General features: G+C 40.9%; 1 protein-coding gene across 6 annotated transcripts in view; it reads right to left on the reverse strand.

Moving 5' to 3' along the window:
- The window catches only part of ATG2B (autophagy related 2B), a 73,323-nt gene that overhangs the window by 17,758 nt on the left and 36,143 nt on the right, over positions 1 to 19,422 (reverse strand). For 4 of the 6 annotated variants that reach the window (XM_045452000.1, XM_045451998.1, XM_045451997.1 and 1 more), the window contains exons 19-34: positions 16,034 to 16,191; positions 15,460 to 15,632; positions 14,803 to 14,953; positions 13,619 to 13,818; positions 13,369 to 13,449; positions 12,090 to 12,196; positions 11,843 to 11,935; positions 11,208 to 11,278; positions 10,745 to 10,821; positions 10,098 to 10,268; positions 8,393 to 8,534; positions 6,458 to 6,660; positions 5,024 to 5,250; positions 4,235 to 4,343; positions 3,115 to 3,309; positions 2,085 to 2,186 (exon numbers count right to left, since the gene is read on the reverse strand). In XM_045452000.1, the coding sequence (XP_045307956.1) occupies positions 2,085 to 2,186; positions 3,115 to 3,309; positions 4,235 to 4,343; positions 5,024 to 5,250; positions 6,458 to 6,660; positions 8,393 to 8,534; positions 10,098 to 10,268; positions 10,745 to 10,821; positions 11,208 to 11,278; positions 11,843 to 11,935; positions 12,090 to 12,196; positions 13,369 to 13,449; positions 13,619 to 13,818; positions 14,803 to 14,953; positions 15,460 to 15,632; positions 16,034 to 16,191 (2,260 nt within the window). The remainder of the gene's footprint in view (positions 1 to 2,084; positions 2,187 to 3,114; positions 3,310 to 4,234; positions 4,344 to 5,023; positions 5,251 to 6,457; positions 6,661 to 8,392; positions 8,535 to 10,097; positions 10,269 to 10,744; positions 10,822 to 11,207; positions 11,279 to 11,842; positions 11,936 to 12,089; positions 12,197 to 13,368; positions 13,450 to 13,618; positions 13,819 to 14,802; positions 14,954 to 15,459; positions 15,633 to 16,033; positions 16,192 to 19,422) is intronic. The other 2 variants (XM_045451999.1, XM_045452001.1) reach the window with 2 other exon arrangements.

Consider the following 19,422-nt stretch of genomic DNA (forward strand, 5'->3'; position numbering starts at 1 on the left):
ACGGGTACACCGAGCTTTGGAAGCAATGGCACTGAACTTCAACGGCAATGCAGCTTTTTGAAAACGTGAGAAAACAGTGTGTGGCTTTCATACTTGATCCAGTTAATAAAGTCAGAGATATGTTGGCTGAGAAAAATATTACTCAAAGCACAGTCGTTCAACTGATTTTTTTTCAAAAGAAAACACGGAGAATGCGAGTAATTGGTTTTCTATCCAGATGACCATTTGCTATCTCAAACTAAGGTGGGGGGGGGGTCGGTGCAGTGAATCCCTCCCAACACTTGGGAGCATGGCTGTGTTCTCCTAGGGTTCACATCTTGGGGAATTATTTCCTACTACTCCTCAGTTACACCATGACAGTTATTTCTGTTTTCTCAACGGTTAATATTTTCCCATTTCAAAAACGCGATGCTATAGCTCTGAGTAAGAAATTAAGCCCACTATTAAAGAAAAAAGCATATTAAAGGAAACCGGGCTAAGTCTGGCAAAGTCATGCTATAAAGACGCATCTCGCACAAATCCTTGCTCAGGCTGGTGAGTTCCACGGATCAAACTTCCCATAAATACTTCATCGTATTCCTATTCCAATACAGGCCAATGTATGGATGGACCAAATTAAAATACGGGTATGCAAAGATATTCTTCTCCTAATGAGAGAACATAAATCTCAAGTGCGCATCAGCAGGACCGTCCCAGCTCAGAAGCGACCAGTATTGATGTAAAGCTGTGCTGAACTTCTGCGCTTCACGAGACTTTTCTGAGAAATGCCTGTATTTTATGATATAAATATTGATACATTATTCCTGAAATATCTGCTACTTATTTAGATAAGTCACCATTATTCAATCCATACTACTTAAGCAAACCAATAATGCTGTCCCACATACTCTCTACTTCAAACCTGAGCTCACAGCAATGTAGGCTGGGACGGGACAGTTTTGTTATTTCAAAAGCAGACTATTCTAACAACTCCATTTATTTTCTCTGTTGTCACGTGATTCGGCTAGTAAGAACAACAGACCTTTAACACCGTGCGCCAGGCACGAAGCTAAATATTTAACGCTCACTATCTTATTCAATCTTCATTTTTACAACTGATGCTACATCTACTTCTACTACTTGGATTTTACCAGCAAAGAAACAGAGGCGTGGAGAAAGAACGTGCCCGGAGCCACACAACCAGGACAAGAGAACCGAGATGCAAACCCCGAGCCCGGGCCCCGCACCGCCAGGCCGCACGCCTCTGAAGCACCACGTGGTCGTGCACCTTGGACGAGTGTGCCCAAGAGGTGCCGGCCAGGTTTTACACAGCCGAGTCAACGCAAAACCCGCAATAATTTGATGGGATGCTTGCTAAAACACGGCAAAGCGCATTTCTTTACGTTTTTCCACAAATCTCTGCTGCGTGTGATCTCTTTAGGTACCAATTTAGTGATCTGCCACTCTGCCCAGGGCAGTAGGAATTCTCTTCCAGGTGCTACGGTTAAGACAAAACTGCTCATGGGCACCTGGGTGGCTCAGTCAAATGTCCCGCTTTGGCTCCGGTCATCATCTCGCGGGTTCTTGAGCATGGGGCTTCGTGTCACCCGCTCAGAGCCTGGAACCGGCTTCGGATTCTGCGTCTCCTTCTCTCTGCCCCTCCCCCACTGATGCTCTATTTCTCTCTCAAAAATGAATAAACATTAAAAAAATATTTTAATTAAAAAAAAAATAAAAAAGACACAACCGCTCTTATCTTTCAATCACAGATAGGAGGGAGTCCTTTAACACTCCCTGAAAACACCCGTGTACCTGCACGAGTGTGTGTACGTGAGGATGAGAGCGTGGGAAGCAGGTACTCAGTGCTGCGGCAGGCACGCGACGAGGAGACAGGGAATAACATCGAATGTTTACCCACCAACAGAGCAGGTCCCAAACGCCTAATGAGTCTGCCCTGCTCCTCACCAGCAGAACTCTGCTTCAGCTACGCAACTTCCGTAAAAGTGAAATCGTAAACATTTTAATTCTCCTAAATTGAACCTCTTCTTCCGGATGCGGGACATTTTTAAAATCTCAACTCCCTCAAGAATGTTTGCGGTACAAACCTGGTCAATATTGAGGCGAAGTGGCATCAGTGACACTCTTAGGCAGCATTCCTGCGGTGACCTGCCAGACTCCGGGCGCACATGTAACGCTTTCACTGTCAACTACGAGAGGAGAAAAACATTCCCCCCCCCCCATGACATTACAACCTCGTTTTCATTTAAAAAGGACAAACAGAAAAGAAAAGAAAAAAAAAATCCCATTTCTCTTTCTGACACGAGAACTAGAAATGGAGTTGTTGCCCTTTTCCCTTAAAAGCCTGACTCAGACTTTTCTGGGTCACACGCTCCCTGAAGAATCTCATGAGAGGTATGGATTCTCCTTAGTGGACAAGATGCGGGTGACGGTGTCGTCTCCTGGGGGTTTGCTGGGCCCCTGAAGCTGACTACAGCCATACTCCAAAGACGGCTGCTATGACGTTTTCTTCCAGCGAGCCTGAGCGAATCATTTCTATTCCACTAAAACTTGCAAAGTGTTCGAAATCTGGAACATTTCCAGCTTCCAGCAACACTAAGTATTCTGTGTAGATCACTATGGACTTCCGGTTTTCCTCAGGCATCAATATACTGGCAATTATAATTAACGGACCCTCCAAGTGACGTGTAAAATAATTTTTAAAACATAAAACTTTAGGGGCGCCTGGGTGGCGCAGTCGGTTAAGCGTCCGACTTCAGCCAGGTCACGATCTCGCAGTCCATGAGTTCGAGCCCCGCGTCGGGCTCTGGGCTGATGGCTCAGAGCCTGGAGCCTGTTTCCGATTCTGTGTCTCCCTCTCTCTCTGCCCCTCCCCCGTTCATGCTCTGTCTCTCTCTGTCCCAAAAATAAATAAAAACGTTGAAAAAAAAATTAAAAAAAAAAAAAAACATAAAACTTTAAGCGGCATATTTAAAAGGGATTTTCATATTAAAATGAAAAAAAAAAAAAAACCAACCCAGCAATTTTCCCCAGTCTAAATCTTCTGCAGTTAGATATAATAAAAACACTTTTCCAAAACTAATATAATGACAGAAAATAGGAGGTCTTAAATCTTACCATGTTGGAATGAGCTTTTCGAGGCATCTCTTTACTGCAATACAGGTACAAAAACTTATTCATTTGTGATGTTGCCAGACGATCTCGAATTTCAAGATCCTGCACGATGAACACCTGCCGGGAGACTGGGTGCTCTAAGAGGCTGGACTCGCATTCCGGCTTGCAAGGGGGGTAGACCTCGTGCTGAAACTTCACCTTCACAGCCAAGAAGGAACACACAGCAATTTTTACTTTTTATTCAAATTAGAATTCCTCTTTCAAATGCAAAATATCCCTCACCATTTTTTTAATTCTCACTTTCGGAGAACATAACAGTTCTTTATTTGTTCACGTATTTATTGATCTATGTGTCCCCGACATGGATAAGCTTGACTGACATTTCTTATTTGATCTTGGCAAACTCCCTATCCTTTTCAGGCAAAACCCTCAACAGGAGTAATACACACGATCAGCACCTTGCATACCTATGAAATTGCTTGAAAGGGAATCAATGCATGCAGGGTTCAAGTCCCAAAGAGGGAGGCGGGGGGGACGATCCTCACTACAATATTCCTATGTTAAGTACCCTAATATATGACACTGGGCACAATCCCAGACAAGCTGAAAGGATTAAATGCATATAATGTCATTGGTGGCCTGAACATACTGGTCCCTGACATTCACCAGGGACTGACAGAGGTGCCATCCAACAGCAGGCCCTCTCACATAGACAGACACTCAAAGGCAGTGGTTCCCCAAGTGTGGGCCTGGAAAAGGGAGTTATCAGAATCGCCTGGGGACTCATTAAAAATGCAAATTCACGGGCCCCACCTCAGACCTACTGGATCAGAAACTCTGGGGCCCAGCAACCTGTGTTTTAACAAGCCCTCAAGGTGCTTCTGACCCCTGCTCAACTCTGAGAGACACTCCTCTAGGGAAAGCCTGGGAAAACACAAAACCCCTCAAACTTCTCAGAACATTTAAGAAAGAAAAAGAGGTAAAAGTTTTACAGGACCCTTTGCACTTTTCCAATCCAGAGGCGTGGGGCTGGTGGCTCAAGACCACAAGATGGGGGCGTGACTCCAAACCCCCATTAATGCTCCGACTTCAGGGGCTTTTTTTCTTCAAACTGCCATCTCACCTTGCTTAACTGTATTTCCATTAAAAAGTCATGATTTCTTCCTTTTCCCCCACACACCATGTTACGTCCATGCCTCGTGGGTGTGTGAGAAGGTGAGCTGTGAGGACTGCTATAAATGGAGAAAAAACAAAAAACAACAACAACAACAAAACCTTTTGTTGCAGGAATATTCAAAGAAAGGCAATGAATGACCTCAGGAAAAACAGTAAGATAAAAAGAGAAAATTAAGATTATAGAACCATCAACATGTTGCCACAAACTGTATTTCTATGTGTCAAAGCCAAACACACATTTAACAAGTACTTCAGGAGCCTCGAGCCCTAGCCTAGCACCCAGCAGGATGCCGGAGAGAGTCAAGGGCACACATGGTCCCTGCCTCCTGAGGCACAGGCTTTACTGCACTGCCCTCACCTGCTCACATAATGGTCCTTCTGAATGGAGGCCAGGGCCTGGGTCTTATTCATTTTGGTGAACGTGCCTCTAACACAGGCTCTGGCACAGGGTAGGTGCCCCAAAATTGTGCTGAATGGAAATCACTTAAGTTGCCTTAGTTTGGTAAACATACAAACAATGCGAATAAGTTTACAAATGAAGAGCTTTTATATTAAAGGAGTAACTTAAATTACATAGTTTTCAATACTACTTTATTAATACTCCTTAAAATGACAAATTCTACGTATGCTGTGAAAAGAACATAGTGGCCTGTAAAACAAACAAAACAAAAAACTTCTAGTAAGTTCTTGTAGAAACTTGTAGAAACAAGAAAACTTCTTGTAGAAATCAACTTACATATAACTTTTAGCTGGAGAAGTAGGAGGGACTGTTCCAAAATCCTTTCCTCCATAAAGATGCCAAACAAGAGAGACTTCTTTAACAACATACCGGACGACAGGGATGGGAAAGTGCAATGGGGCTTTGCTTGTATCTGTCTTCTTAATGGGCTGACTAAAATAATTCTCTCTTATTACAATTGCATCATCAACCATTATTTTTACAATTGGTTCTTCTTCCTTCTCCTACAACAAAGAAACAGGGAACACATCCTATCTTGTCGCAGTAGAAACCACTGATTACGCTGCTTATCTCAAGATTTCTTGATTCTGTATTCTTTTTAACAATAATTTCAATATACAAAACGGGGCTAGTTACAATGTAGTAATCACCACGTTGGATACTCTGCATTAACCATAAAATGGACTTTCTGTTCTACGTAAATCATTCCATAAAAAATTTTTATAGTCTTCAGTTTGGCTTTTACTATTTGTTTGATAATAAAAAAGGCACAGATGTAGCAAGTGTCTATCTGTGCGTATGTGGAGGGGGCTGTATAGTTCTCTAATTCAAAGTCAATATTACATTTCAAACTTAACGTACTTCAACATGCTGACCAAATTACCATGATCCTAATAATGAACTTGTTGAGAGTTTGACTGCTTTTTAATTTCCCAGGATGTAGTAAAACAAATACACTTACCTGCCAAGTCACTACTGAGCAGTTTAACACATATATACACTAAATGGTGATGCATAAAGTTCCATTTCAGCACCAATGCTTACCCATTCATTAAATCCAAACCATCCTTTTTAAATATGAGCATGACTCTCTGGGGCACATGGGTGGCTCAGTCACTTAAGCCTATGACTCTCAGTTTCGGCTCAGGTCATGATTTCACGGTTCGTGAGATCAAGCCCCACATTAGGCTCTGAGCTAACAGTGCAGAGCCTGCTTGGGATTTTCTCTCTCTCTTTCTCTCTCTCTGCCCCTCCCCAACTCGTTCCCTCTCTTTTAAAATAAACAAACATTAAAAATAAATACATTAATGTGAGCATGACTCTAACATGGAAATGATACGTATCAACCATCCATCAGCCTTCACACAAACCAGATCTTATCTTTCCCAATTCTTGGACTAGCAACTCTAGACAGCACTCCTTTCTGCCACTTTAATACTCTGAAGAGCTATCTTACTACCCACAACGTCTGCAGCTTAATAATCTATGTAGAAAATTTTGCAAACATAGAGCGTTCTTCTCTGAGTTTCTGAGAAATGTGTCATAGAAATAGTAAAGTATAGCAAACATTTGCAAAGCCTCAATAATTACAAAATGAAGTCATTCTCAACTACAAAGAGTTAAAACCTAAAGACTCTTTTTCAGGTACCCTTTGGTCAATTTTACTTGTAACACTACCTTAAGACCTCAGTTACATGACCCATTTATTACCTGAATAGTTGCTCTTGGTGCAAAAAGAATGCAAAAGTCGTCATTCTCAGTGGGAGCACCTGTCATTGCATCACTGATCAGGTGGTGTGTGAACGAGGTGTAAGCAGGGCCGGGCTCCTGAGACACGTTCCCACTCTCATCTGGAAACAGGAAGAGGTCTGAACAACATGGCTCCTGAATCTGAGATTTTTCATTCAAAACACCTAGGTAAAACAAACAAAAACCAAAAAAAAAAGACTCAATTTTGGCACATTTTGAAACATCGACAATAATGCTTGGTAACCATTTTAACCACATGTCAGCTGCACACTATGTTGAATGTTTTCACCGGCCATATCTCATTTCTGTCTGACAATAACCCTCTGGCCACTACTAAGGAAACTGACAATAAGTTTGTTGTTCTCCAAGCAAACAGTGAACGAGGGTCTCATAAAGTCACAGAGAGTCTCCTCTTAGTTATTTGGCATCAGTGAAGCTCAGAAATTTGGCAGCAGCTGATTAGTGTTGACTGGAGGTTCGTTAAAGCCAGATTTTCATATGAACAGCTCTGTCATGTGGGTGGAGCTCTGGAAGAAGCTTCTGGGACAATAACGCAAGGGGAGGGAAAGTGGTTACATATGGCTATCCCTCCCCTAAAGACTACAGGAAATCTCTGCTTCTGGAGGGGGGTGGGTTGGAAACAGCGGCCACGCGGTTTTCGGCCAGGGAGTGGTGCCGTGTGACGGACGGGCTACTTCATCCGGTGCTGGATAGCCCAACGGGACACCTGTTCTCAGGTAGCCCTGTCAATGTGAAGTTCACAAAAGACTGCACGTGTGCCAAACCTGAATGTGAACGTACGTTTTTATGCATTTCTCCCACGTAACTTTCTCCATTCAGTCATTCCAACCACTGGATGGATGGAGAACGCGAAGATGGATAAAGTGCCATTTTAGCCTCAAGAGGCTCCCAGACCAGATTTTAAATTCTTCTAAGTTACTCATCCCTTGTAAGTGCCTGGTGCACCAGAATACTGAAGCTGTCCAGTAAATATTCATGAAATATTCTTTCCCACATAAGGAGGTTAGCTGCTAATGTTTATTACAGATAATGTAGCACACACAGGAAGCTAAAAGTTCCTGTTTGTTTCCTGAGTTCTAATTTATTCTAAATTAGAACGAAAGCAACATTTAACGCTAAACTTTTCTAACACCAGGAGATAATCTTTTAAAATTAAGATTTTAGAATATGTAGAAATGACTACGTTCATCCAATTAGAAAACAAACACTTTTTAGATGGATGCTTCAAAATATTTAGATGCTTCAGTCTGGCTATCAAGGCTCTCTCACCGGCTGGTTCCTCCCCGCCTCTCCACCTTTACTGGCCAATTCTTTTCAATGAGAAGGGAGCTTGCGCTCCAGTAACCGCCTGGGCTGTGAGATAATTAAGGCTTGTGCATGCTTCCGTGCCTCTGTCAACGTTCATGATCCTGCCAAGATTACCTCCTCTCCCTTCCACATACCTAAACCCCGTCCACTCTTGAAAAGCCAATTCATGTCACTTGCATTGAAGTCTAATGAGATGGTTCCCATCCCTCCTGAACAGCAGTTGGGGGATGGTGACACTTTCTGAAGCTCTTTCTCATGTCGTTTCTCAATCATCCTAAGAGCATCAGTTTGGTTTAGTGCCGATCTGTTTTACGAAACTCTACGCCAACAGAAAAGATAAGCTCCGTTTTCCGTTTAATCTGTGTCCCCCACAACACCCCGGCCAGTGTCGTTTATCTACTAGACACTCGATAAACACAAGCTGATTGACTAATAAATATCCACCCAAACTCAGACTTGTCTTTTCGTTAATAAGTTACTTGCTGAAGAATGTATATGCGTACAAATAACGTAAGGCTCAACTACAGCCCCGAAGCTCCCGGGGGAAGAAGGCCGGGCCCATCCTACCGTTAGACTGGCCTTGTGCAGACGCAGTGGCCTGCTGCAGGTCAAGCTCCTCCATAGCATCACTCATCAAATCCCGTAGCATCTGTTGATCTGCTTCGGGAAGTACTGGGCCTCGTGAGGATGAGCGGCCACCGGAATCTACCTACAGCCAAAAAGCCTAATTAAAAATAACCGAAAATGCTCTAAGAAGCAAATGACTTAGCATGATTTTGTCCCGGAAATACACTACATTTTACAAACACACCAGAAGCAGGAACGCAGGCAGTGTTCCACATTCCACTCGGCAGCGCTTACGTCTTACGTTTTTAGCATCATCACCATCACCCTGACAACTACTGGCAAACAGAAATAAATATGCCATCACGTCCCAGCCAGCACAGTGAACTGGGGTCGTGAAGAGACAGCACATTAGAAGAGACAGGATAAAAATACTGCAGTGAGGCTGGGGGAGAGGGAGGCTCTCTCTGCAGAGTTAGATCTGCTCAGATCTGGCAGCTACAACAAGGCTCGCCCCTTTGACACCAAAAGCCGCTGCAGATCAGAGCCTCAGGTCTTGGGATGAATGGACATCTGTCCAAGGACAGCAGGGGGCACACGGGAGGGGAAACCTACTGAATGGGGATTCCGGGGGCTCATCTCCAGCAGGGACGCTTAACCATTTTGGTCAGTGAACTGTGCATTCATTACATCCAGATCACGCTTTTCAAATGGGAGCAGGACTCTGAACTGCAAAGATCTCATTTGAAAGGGATAATTTACAGTAACTTTTAGTAAACCGGAGAATGTTTTTAAAAAGAGAATAAACAGTAGAGAGGGAGTGTCACGAATCACCTTCTTATCGGTGGGAATATAGCAGGAGCAAGGAGTCAAAAACAGAAGTGTAACACAAATGAAGAGTAGAAGCATCCTGAACAAAAGAATGCAAGGTCCATCAGGCCCTTACTAGAGGCTCCATCACCAAAGAGACAGAATTCTGTTCACAGACCAGACCATGAAAAAGAATGAAAAAACACTGAACACTTAAAAATGCTAAACACACTCGACACTGTTCAATCTAGACATAAGAGAGGACAGAGAGGTAATGTATGGGGGCATAAGAAAGCACTGAACCGGAAATCAAAATACCCGAGTCTTGTTGCCATTTTGGCTACTAGTTTGGGCAAATCACCTAATTCTCTGGGTTTTAATTTATTCACCTATGAAACAAGAGGTGATAATCTTTACCCTGTCACACTGGGTTAAGGGAAATCACACAGGAGAACACAGACTGAAAACTGAACAGAATCCCACGTAACAAACATGAAGGAGAACAGAGGCCTCTGAAAACAATATGAACACCTGCATCTCCCCCTCTCAGAAGCAGTTTTACACACGACTTGCACATCACAAGCTCTACATGCTAAATGTTTTCTTTCTTCCTGGAGGTGAGATGAAAATAACTCAAGTCTGGAAAAAAGTATTATGTTGGCCGAGAAGATTAAGGTTTTGAAACAAAGAATATCAGACAGCAGAACGGTTTTCCAAAAAGGCCCCTGGAACCACCTTTCCAGACCTCATCACTCTGAAGGTAAATAATAGAGGATTTTTCAAAGTTTCTTTTCTACCTCGTGACGGTCATGAAGACCTCACTGACTACACCTGTCACTCGTGTGGCTGCAACGGGTCAGGGTGAGTTAGTTGTAATGCACGATACCGCTGGCTGTACCTTTGTCTTTCTTTCAGGGGCTCCAGGCTCCGTCTCCGCCTTGTTAGCCGCATGTAAGTCCCCATAGCTTGCGATGTACTGAATGAGATTCATTAACGCAGCACAAGAGTCCGAGCATGTTCTGATATGGACAACGTCACTCGAACAGTGTAGCTCAAAGCGCGGCTCAGTCTGGGCGCACACAAGGGAAAATGGATGAAAACATTTTCCAGGGGCGCCTGGGTGGCTCAATCAGTTGAGCGTCCAACTCTTGGTTTCAGTTCAGGTCATGATCTGACGGTTTGTGAGTTCGAGTCCCGCATAGCACAGAGCCTGCTTGGGATTCTCTCTCTCCCTCTCTCTCTGCCCCATCCCTGCTCGAGCTTATGCTCTTTCTCAAAAATAAATAAACTTAAAAAAAAAAAAAATTTAAGAAAACGTTTTCCAAACGAGATTAAGAATTTCTTTTGTTGCATAGGTTTACATGAAATAAAATAGAATATAATTATTCTTCCCACAGGAAATGTGTATTTATAATGATTAATCCCAATTTTAAAACATTTTATCTACTTCCAACCAAAACAATTTTTACAGTAAATTCAATACTTCTTCAGTCTCTCCTATAAAAAGGACTTAGATAAAAATTTCCATTTATTTTAATAACTTACTTGCTCTCCATCAGAATCAGATTTCACTGCAGTTATGGTTAATTCCAAAAGCCCCATATCCATCACACGAACATAATCTAAAATTTTTTAAATTAACAAAATATCTGAGCAAAGCTTTCAAAAAATGCTTATCCAACCAACATGTATTAAAACTAGCATCTCTTTAAAATTCATGGCAGTTGGTGCTAAAAATATTTAAAATGCAATGGAAATATAGTTTCATCCTTTAAAAGTCCTACAATTCCCTTTATTCAGAAACAAAATTAATCTTTTACTAAGTAAATAGAGTATATATAACTTGATGCACTTAACTGACATTCTAAGGACATTACAACTTCAAACTGGTATTTAACAAGATCCTTAGTTCAATGGCATCATTTCAGAGTTCAAATGCTTTAAAATATTCATGTACAAAAAATAAAGAGCACTCATCTAACCCCAGATTTTGTTTTTCAACTCTTACCTCTGTTCAGATTTATAGTAACAGTATTACACTTGTCAGACAGATGCAAAGCAGCTTCATCCAAGATTATTCTGAGGAAAAAAGATAAAATCAACCTCTAAACACTTAACTTGGAATACCTAACACGTGATCACGGCACACTTAGGTGTATCGTTCTTCTGATACACAAGTCATCAAAGTCATATACAGTTTCTTACAAGTGCCATCTGACATTTCTTTAAAACTCACTGCTTCTGAGTGCTAGAAATATTTAATTTGTGTAAAGAGTAAGACTGAATCATCTGCTCAAATTGTAAATTTTCAGCATGTTTTAATAGGTGCCCAAATTCACAAGACGTAAATTATGAAAATAAAGTGTATTAGGTCATATGGGAAGTTTATATTCTGCTTTAAGAAGTAAACTACCAATCTCAAGAATTCATTTCCTCCCTACAAATAAAAAACAGTGATAAATAGAAGAGATGGGACGAATCATCTGAAATCTCAAAGTTGAAAACCTGGACAGAGAGACAGGACTATGAGTAAAAGAATGCTGGTTTTAACAAAAGATTGGGACTTGAATTGAGTTTAGCTAAGTATCAGTCAGCATGTTTGGACCAGCTGAATTTAGTAGTCAGCAAAGTTCACATAGACACCTGAGTGTAGATGATGATTTATCCAAGGCCACACTACTCGATACACTGAATGTTTCCACAGTGAGAAGAGATCGGATCGGCAAATAAAGAGGCCTAACACCGAAAAGAAACAAAAAAAACATCAGTTGGCTACAACAACAGAAACTCCCTTAAAAGAGCAGCGTGAACCTTAATTTGAATTACATATTTTTTCAAAACTCAGTACCTACTTTGAATAGAATTTTATTTAGTCCATCTGTGAACTAACCTATAATCAAGTGCACAGCTCCAGAGATGAACGTGAAAAGTTGTAAATGAAGTTGGAGGATTATATCCCAGGACAGGTTCATCAGCAATATTCAAGAAGTATAAAATCTATAATCACAAAAATATTAAATGCCCTGCTTTAGAGGAAAAAAAAAAAAGTTTTGATAGGATATCCTTAATACCAATGTAAAATAAAATATCTCACAGAAAAAGCAACTGTCTATTGGAAAAATCAAAGCTAAAAGTAGAAAATCATCATTTTGAAGGAATTCATTTCAAAAAAGTATTTGCAAAACTAGGGTCTGAAATGATGAGAGAGGCCCATCTGACAACTGCAATGCTACAGAAGTCTTGGAAAAATCCTATCTTATGAAACTGAAGTACGTATGATATACTTTTACATTATTTTGCCAGGGACAATTCTCGAAAAAAATAAATTTTGCTAAAGATTGCTTACGCTCCACCTGGTTTTCTACATAATCCATTTTTGGGAAAAGTTATTTTTCCCTACACTATACCTCACTCAGTCTCAGTCTCTCTTACCGACATCCATTCTCCCATATTTCTATCTAAATAGGGTTAGACTAACCTCTCCCTTACAACCGAGTTCAGCATTCACCCCAACTGTCTCTTTCCCTTCACCACACTGTTCTAAGCCTCCTAGTGTTCCCTAAATGCTTTTATGAAAGCTCTCTGAAAACTTTCGAGTATGAACTAATTTATTATTTTCAGAGGAAAGGAAAAAGTTCCCCTTTCTAAGGAAAATGAACAAGAATCATTGTACAATTCTCACATAGAAAAGAAATTAACCAACTGTATTTCATTAATCAAACAGTTGTTGCACTGGAAATTAATTACGAAAATCATTCTAAATGAATGTTAGAACATTCTCAAAGCATGTTACTGGCCTAGGGAATCACTCTGAAATCACTCTGAAATATACCTTAAGGAATACAGGGTTAGAAGTGCAAGTCAATACACCATTCATCTTAGGTGCTCTAAGATTCTGGGTCACAGAATCCCTTCCCTTAAGTGACATACATGATAACTCTGTCTGTGGGAGATTTAGGGTCCAAACTTTAAGGTAAAAAAAATCAATTTCGTTCTGGAGTGGTGATAATATTCCACTTCCTGACCTGAGAGGTGGTTATTTGGGAGTGTTTACTCCAGGGAAAACTCAGTGAGCACTGCTCCTTTATGATCTGTGACTTCACAGTGTGTGTACTACATGTCAGTATGAAGTCAGAAGGAAACCAATATGCACGTAACAACTCTCTTACCTGTTCATGCCAGCTAAGCCCAGAAGGAAGCATCCTGTGCTGGAGTGTGGCTCCTTTCAATCCTACAGCAATGAGAAATTCCTACACACAACAACACGAAGAATTCCATTTACCACCTATGTAATCCTCTAAATCAAAACTTGAAAAGTTTTCCTAAGGGAAAAAATGTGTGGCCTTTTATGCAATCACTTGGAGCTAGGAATCAAAGAAATGGCAAGTACATAATGGTACAAAAATACAAAAGACAAACCTTTGTATTGGACTCCGATTTATCAGACAGTATTTTAACTGCGACAGAGAGCATATTCGAAGTGTCACCTCCGACACCATCTGAAGCAGCTCTACTGAGGCCATCTTCTTCAGAGGAATAAATAGTTGGTTCCAACCAATGCGGGCGGGTTGAACTGGGCAGTCGTGTTTCTGTGGGAAGACTCACTCCATCCACTATGCCTACATCCACAACGAGATGACGACATAATGAAATGATCATCTGAAATTAGTTCAGACTTTCACAACTCAAAACAAAACTCTATATACTTCCATTGACTATAATGACCAAGAACCAGCTTGACATTAATAATCTGTATGTCTCTGCTAATGTTGGTATGAATGACGGTACTCAAGAAAAAAATTAAGATAGGAAATGCTAGGAAAATTAAATTTAAACAGAAAAATCTGATAAACATTAAGACTGTCCAAGTACTGTTTTCTACACTTAGAAGAAAAAAAAAAAAAGAATGTTGCAAATATCTTCTATTCACAAGGTAACAGGGAATGTGCTCACAGGATGGTAAATTCTATATCTGTTACCACAAGGAGATACTGTTTAAGAGAGTAACGACCATAAAGTCTTATCAACTCATCGGTGGATAATAAGATACGGTATATCCATAAAATGGAGTGCTATTCAGCAATGAAAAAGGACAAAACACCGTCACACCTGGATGAGGCCTGGAAACATCATGACAAATGAAAGAAGCCAGTCACAAAAGACCACATACTGAATGATTCCATAAACATACAGAATACATAAATCCACAAAGTAGATCAGAGGTTATTTAGTGCTGGGCAGGGTGAAGGCTATGGGAGGGGTACAGCTAAGGGGTACCTAGTTTCTTTTAGGGGTGATGAAAACATTCTAAAGTTGACTGTGATGATGGTTGCAACAATTCTGTGAAATAGTAAAAGCCAATGAAATGTAGAGTTTAAATGGGTGAAATGTATGGTACATGAATTGTATCTCAATAAAGTTGTTGCCCCAAAAAACATGAAGTGAACTCCTAATGTACAATAAGCATTACTTTTCCAATGGAATCAGAACACCCCACAGAAAATAATTTTATTATCAGAGTTCTGTTCTCAATAGATTTTGTGAAATAAAATTTAAACCGGTCTAAACAGAAGCGAACAACACACACATGAAATGTGTCCTACCTTTGTGGTATAGACTGAAACTGCTAGAATGAAGGCAGATGTAGTGCTTGTCATCAAAACCTTCGTATTTTGTCACACAAAACAAGGAACCACTATTGAACTCTAACCAGAATTCACCATGCTTGTTCTCCAACAGGTCTCCATTATCTTGCTAAAAAAAAAAAAAAAAAAAAAAAAAAAGATCAGAAAAACACAGAAGTCATTATTTACATGCAGAAAAGGAAGAATGACCCTTGGGTTGCTCCTTCCTGATTCAGCTTAGAAGATCCTCCCATGTGGTGGCAAACTGGTCTCATTCTGGAACCACCCACCACAGTGGTATTAAAAACTGAATAATTAAATGCTGGTGGGGCCTCTTCTGCCAAATGAATCCCCGTACTTCATCCACCTTTGTAACAGATACAATTTCTAGCGATCACCGCAGGAGCAGAACCAGCATTTTTGCCAAAAGGACCATGTAACACTTGTCTTCTGATCTGCAGTGACAGCTCGTTCCCCAAAGCTGCGGTCACCAGGTCACCGCGGAGCGAGAGCCTCACAACACTGATCTTCCCCAGGCCCGAGACAACCTCCCACTCCCTCGATGACTGCATGTAGGGATCAGGGGAGATTTGAAATAAGATACACTTGAAACACTTTGCATTTGTAAATCCTCACCTTTACTTCTGTGAACACTGCCATTAACCCATGATTAACACTCAGAAGAACTGAGAGAAAACTTTGTGAGTTCTTGTTCTGAGAGTCTAGTTTTTTTTTCCTACGGGAACGATAGTTGGGATCAAGGGTAGAGAAATACTGCAACGTCTCCTCCTCAGATCCACTTTCCTCATCTGCGAGAAACAAATGTCATAATTCTACGGTTCTGACAGTTATTAAAATAAAACAGTAACTGGAACATTATCACAATTCTTATCTTACAACCTGTTTTGTTCTTTTGTTTTTTTTTACCAAGAATCTGGCCTCACAATAAGAACGTACTTACTATATTGTTCTCTTTCCCAATGAACTTAAGACAACGTGTATGCTGTCACTATAAAGGCAACACGTTTCATTGATAATATTCTCAATATATAGATGAAAGTGGGGAGATACTGTAAGTTACTAAAAGATATTATAAAATGTATTACGAGTAGAAAACAGCCAAGAAACATTTTAATGCCAATTGAGAAAGGGTTGCTAATTTACTGATAAACCAGGCATTTTAATTCCAAACAAATTTAAAATACATTACCATAGTGAACTGTAGATTTAAATTGACTACAACTATCTTTGTTGAAGGTATTAATCAGTTGACTGGCTACGGAAAGACCAATACCATATGAAATATTCTCAAATGTCTCCACTGGCGAAGGGGCAGTTGGTTCCCAGAGCAGCAAGTCGTTAAAGATCCTATTATAGACAGAAGTTGAAAAATAAGGACATCACTCGTAGTTCCACTGAAGGTACACGACAGAACATGCCTTTAAGAAGTCACGTGAATAATAATTTTTCTAAATGGTGACACAGAAATTAGACCCTACAAAAAAAAAAGTTTTGTTTTTTGTTTTTTGTTTTTTTTAAACATCCATTACGTTCTTTCAAAGGAAAAAGCACTGGTATGGCGCTAGTGCGGGGCCGTGAGAAAGGAATCCGTACGATGAGATAACCTCATAAGCTATCTGCCTAGTTTTACCTGTGTGGTGTGCATACGTCTAAATGCACTTTAAAGGAGGCAGTTAATTTAAAAACCCATGACAAACAAGGGAAAACTGCTCCCACAGGAGAGCACTCTGCAAGCTGCAACACAGCACGCTCTGTCTCGTGTGATGCCCCCCAACCCCACGGGGCAGCCAAGGAAGAACCATCACCCTCACTTCACGCTCGGAGAAGCTGCCTCCCACAGGCCACACAGCTGATCTGCGGGGGAACTGGGGCCACAGCCCACATCTCGTCCAGCTCTCTCCTCCATCGCTCACCATCCCTAGATAAGTGCGTTCCCTCCCACAGAAAGAGCAGCTTCACTGGGGAGTGTGCAGGAGACCAAGAGTGCAAGTGAAACATGAGACCCTCTCACAAGCTGCGCAGCCAAGTCAAGACCGGTGACTAACGGGTTGATACGTGTCAAGCCAGGCGACCAACACATCCTCCTTTTTCAAAGAAATCTCTGTCCCTACTCTGATGCCCTTCTGTTCCTCCCCCCACCCTCATCACCCATGCTCTACATTTCCATGAAAACTCAGGCTTTACAACATCCTCTCTGAAGCCTTCTGATCGATTTGGACCCCCAGCAAATCCTTCACAGATGTAACTCAATCATGGCGCCTACAACACTCTATTCTCTTGCTTCCCCTTCCTAGACTGCAGCCTCTCAGAGAGAGGGACGTAGGTCTCGGGCACCCTTCTATGTGCCTCACACAGTGACTGTCATGTAACAGGCACCAAGGGTTTGATGACTCACATGGAAGGACTGCCAAAAGCACAGACTCATCGTAAAGCCTAGTGTGAATACCAGTTAAGGTGCCAAGCCATGATGGAGCCCTGGCCCTTCCTGTGAGAAACCACTTGTCTAGGAATTTTCTGGGCCAATTCCTGAGCTTCTGCAGCCCTAGAAAGTATACACCAGGATGGAGTACTGTGACCCTCAGTAGACTGAAATCCTCACCCTGAAAGCTCTCCATCTGGGAAGCGTCATAGGTGAAGAATACCAGTGACACAGGCCAGAAATAGGTCTCATCTCAGACACAATGACAGCTGTGCCCCAAAACTGTGTGGTAGTCATTGGCTTGCTGGCTTCTCTTGGGTATATTACTTATAGGACAAAGAAACGAAAGAGTCTAAACCCTGACCTTACTTTGAACTCCTATGTAAATAAATAACAAAGATATAAAAGGGAAAAAAAAAAATGAAGAATTTTCTCGGGAAATAACTCTTCTCTTACTTATTCCCCACAACTATTCTCTTATCTTCATAGGTTAAAGAGAAACCACCACTTTATCTAAAACCTGGAGTTCCTGGGAGGTGACCTGTAAAGATAAGTTTCATATGACTTTACATTTTCCTTAATTTACATGTTGGTCTAAACACAGTCTTGGTACCATTAATACTGCAAAACACGGGTTATGTTTCTAATACCAAGAAAGAAGACGCCTAAGATATTTAAGGACGTATCACCATGGTCCTGTGGCTGTGAGCTTAAAATGTAAGATGCTCAATAAATATCTGGTCTAAAAAGCTAGTGAAAATTCTTTTTTTTACATTCTATTCTAAAGGACTTTTGAAATAGAAAAAACAGTCCTGTACCTGAGACTGTGTGTCTAAACAGGGCCAGATGACCCAGGCACTGAGGGAATAAACCAAGATCTTAAATGTGTGAAGTTAAGGCAAAGTTGGTTATAACTCCTGGTCAGAGTTATGTTTTTAGATGTACAAAAATTAAAAATAAGAATAAAAGTTATACTATATAATATATAATAATACACATTATATAATACGTTATATTATATAACATATATGTATTTTATGTTATATATTATAGAATACATAACACTATAATACAGAACATATAATTATATAATTAAAAGGGCAATATCGAAACATTTAGCAAAACTCAAATGGGGTCTGAGGACTAGGTAGCGCCAAGTATCAATTTTCTCACTTTGATGGCTGAGTTACAATTATGTAGAAGAATGTCCTTGTTTGTGGGCAGTACACACCCAAGTGCTCAGAGAGCCTCAGGCCAGCAGCTCAGTCTCAAAGGATTCAGGAGGAAAAAAAAAGCTCTTTGTGCCATTTTCTGTTAAGCTGGAGAATATTTGAAAACTTTGATATTAACTTCAAAATAAAAATATACATATTCACAGCCAAATAAGGAGCAAAGAATTCACAGCCCGGAGAGCTTCGATATGTGACTTATAAGATCCACAAGGTAAGGGAACACTTCAGTATTTATATAACTGTAGGCATCTGACAGCAGAAGTGGGCAGAGTGAGGCACGTCAGAAATGCTCTTCGGCAACCCCCCATGTAACCCGTCCTCAGAAGAACAGATGCTCTCTAGCACCCCGATGGGAGCAGTCACCTGCCCCACGGGCCATGCTGACTGATGTCCCCCATATGCTGACTGCTGGCTCCTTGGGACTGCTCTCCAGCACTCCGGAGAATGCTGCTCCCACCAGGCGAGCTCGACGTTCTGTGTATTCACCAAGTGTCACTGTGTCTGGCCTCAAATGTGCTCATCCCAGCTGTATTTATCGCTGTAAGTAGGTTTTAATAAAATATTGTGCTAGCAGATGACTTTCAAGTATATAGACTGAAAAAATCTTAAAATCCAAGGATTTTGCACTCAGATTACTTTGAAACTGTTCAGAAATTAAAAACTGCAGACAAAACCTTTTGGGTTATACTTACGTAAATCCTCCAACCAAGGACTCATGTTAAAAAAAAAAACAAAAAAAAAAAACCTGGTCTTGTATTTAAAATGTGGTAAATGAACAGATTTATAAATTGAATTTGTTTAAGATGCATATTTCTGTTCTGATCTCCCAATTTAGCCACCTGCTTGAGCAAATGCAGAAAGTGTAAGAAATGGACTAAGCCCTCTGACCTCTGGGCTGGACTTTGAGCTAATCTTTCATTTTTCTGT

Source organism: Leopardus geoffroyi, chromosome B3, assembly GCF_018350155.1.
Source record: "Leopardus geoffroyi isolate Oge1 chromosome B3, O.geoffroyi_Oge1_pat1.0, whole genome shotgun sequence".
NCBI lineage: Eukaryota > Metazoa > Chordata > Mammalia > Carnivora > Felidae > Leopardus > Leopardus geoffroyi.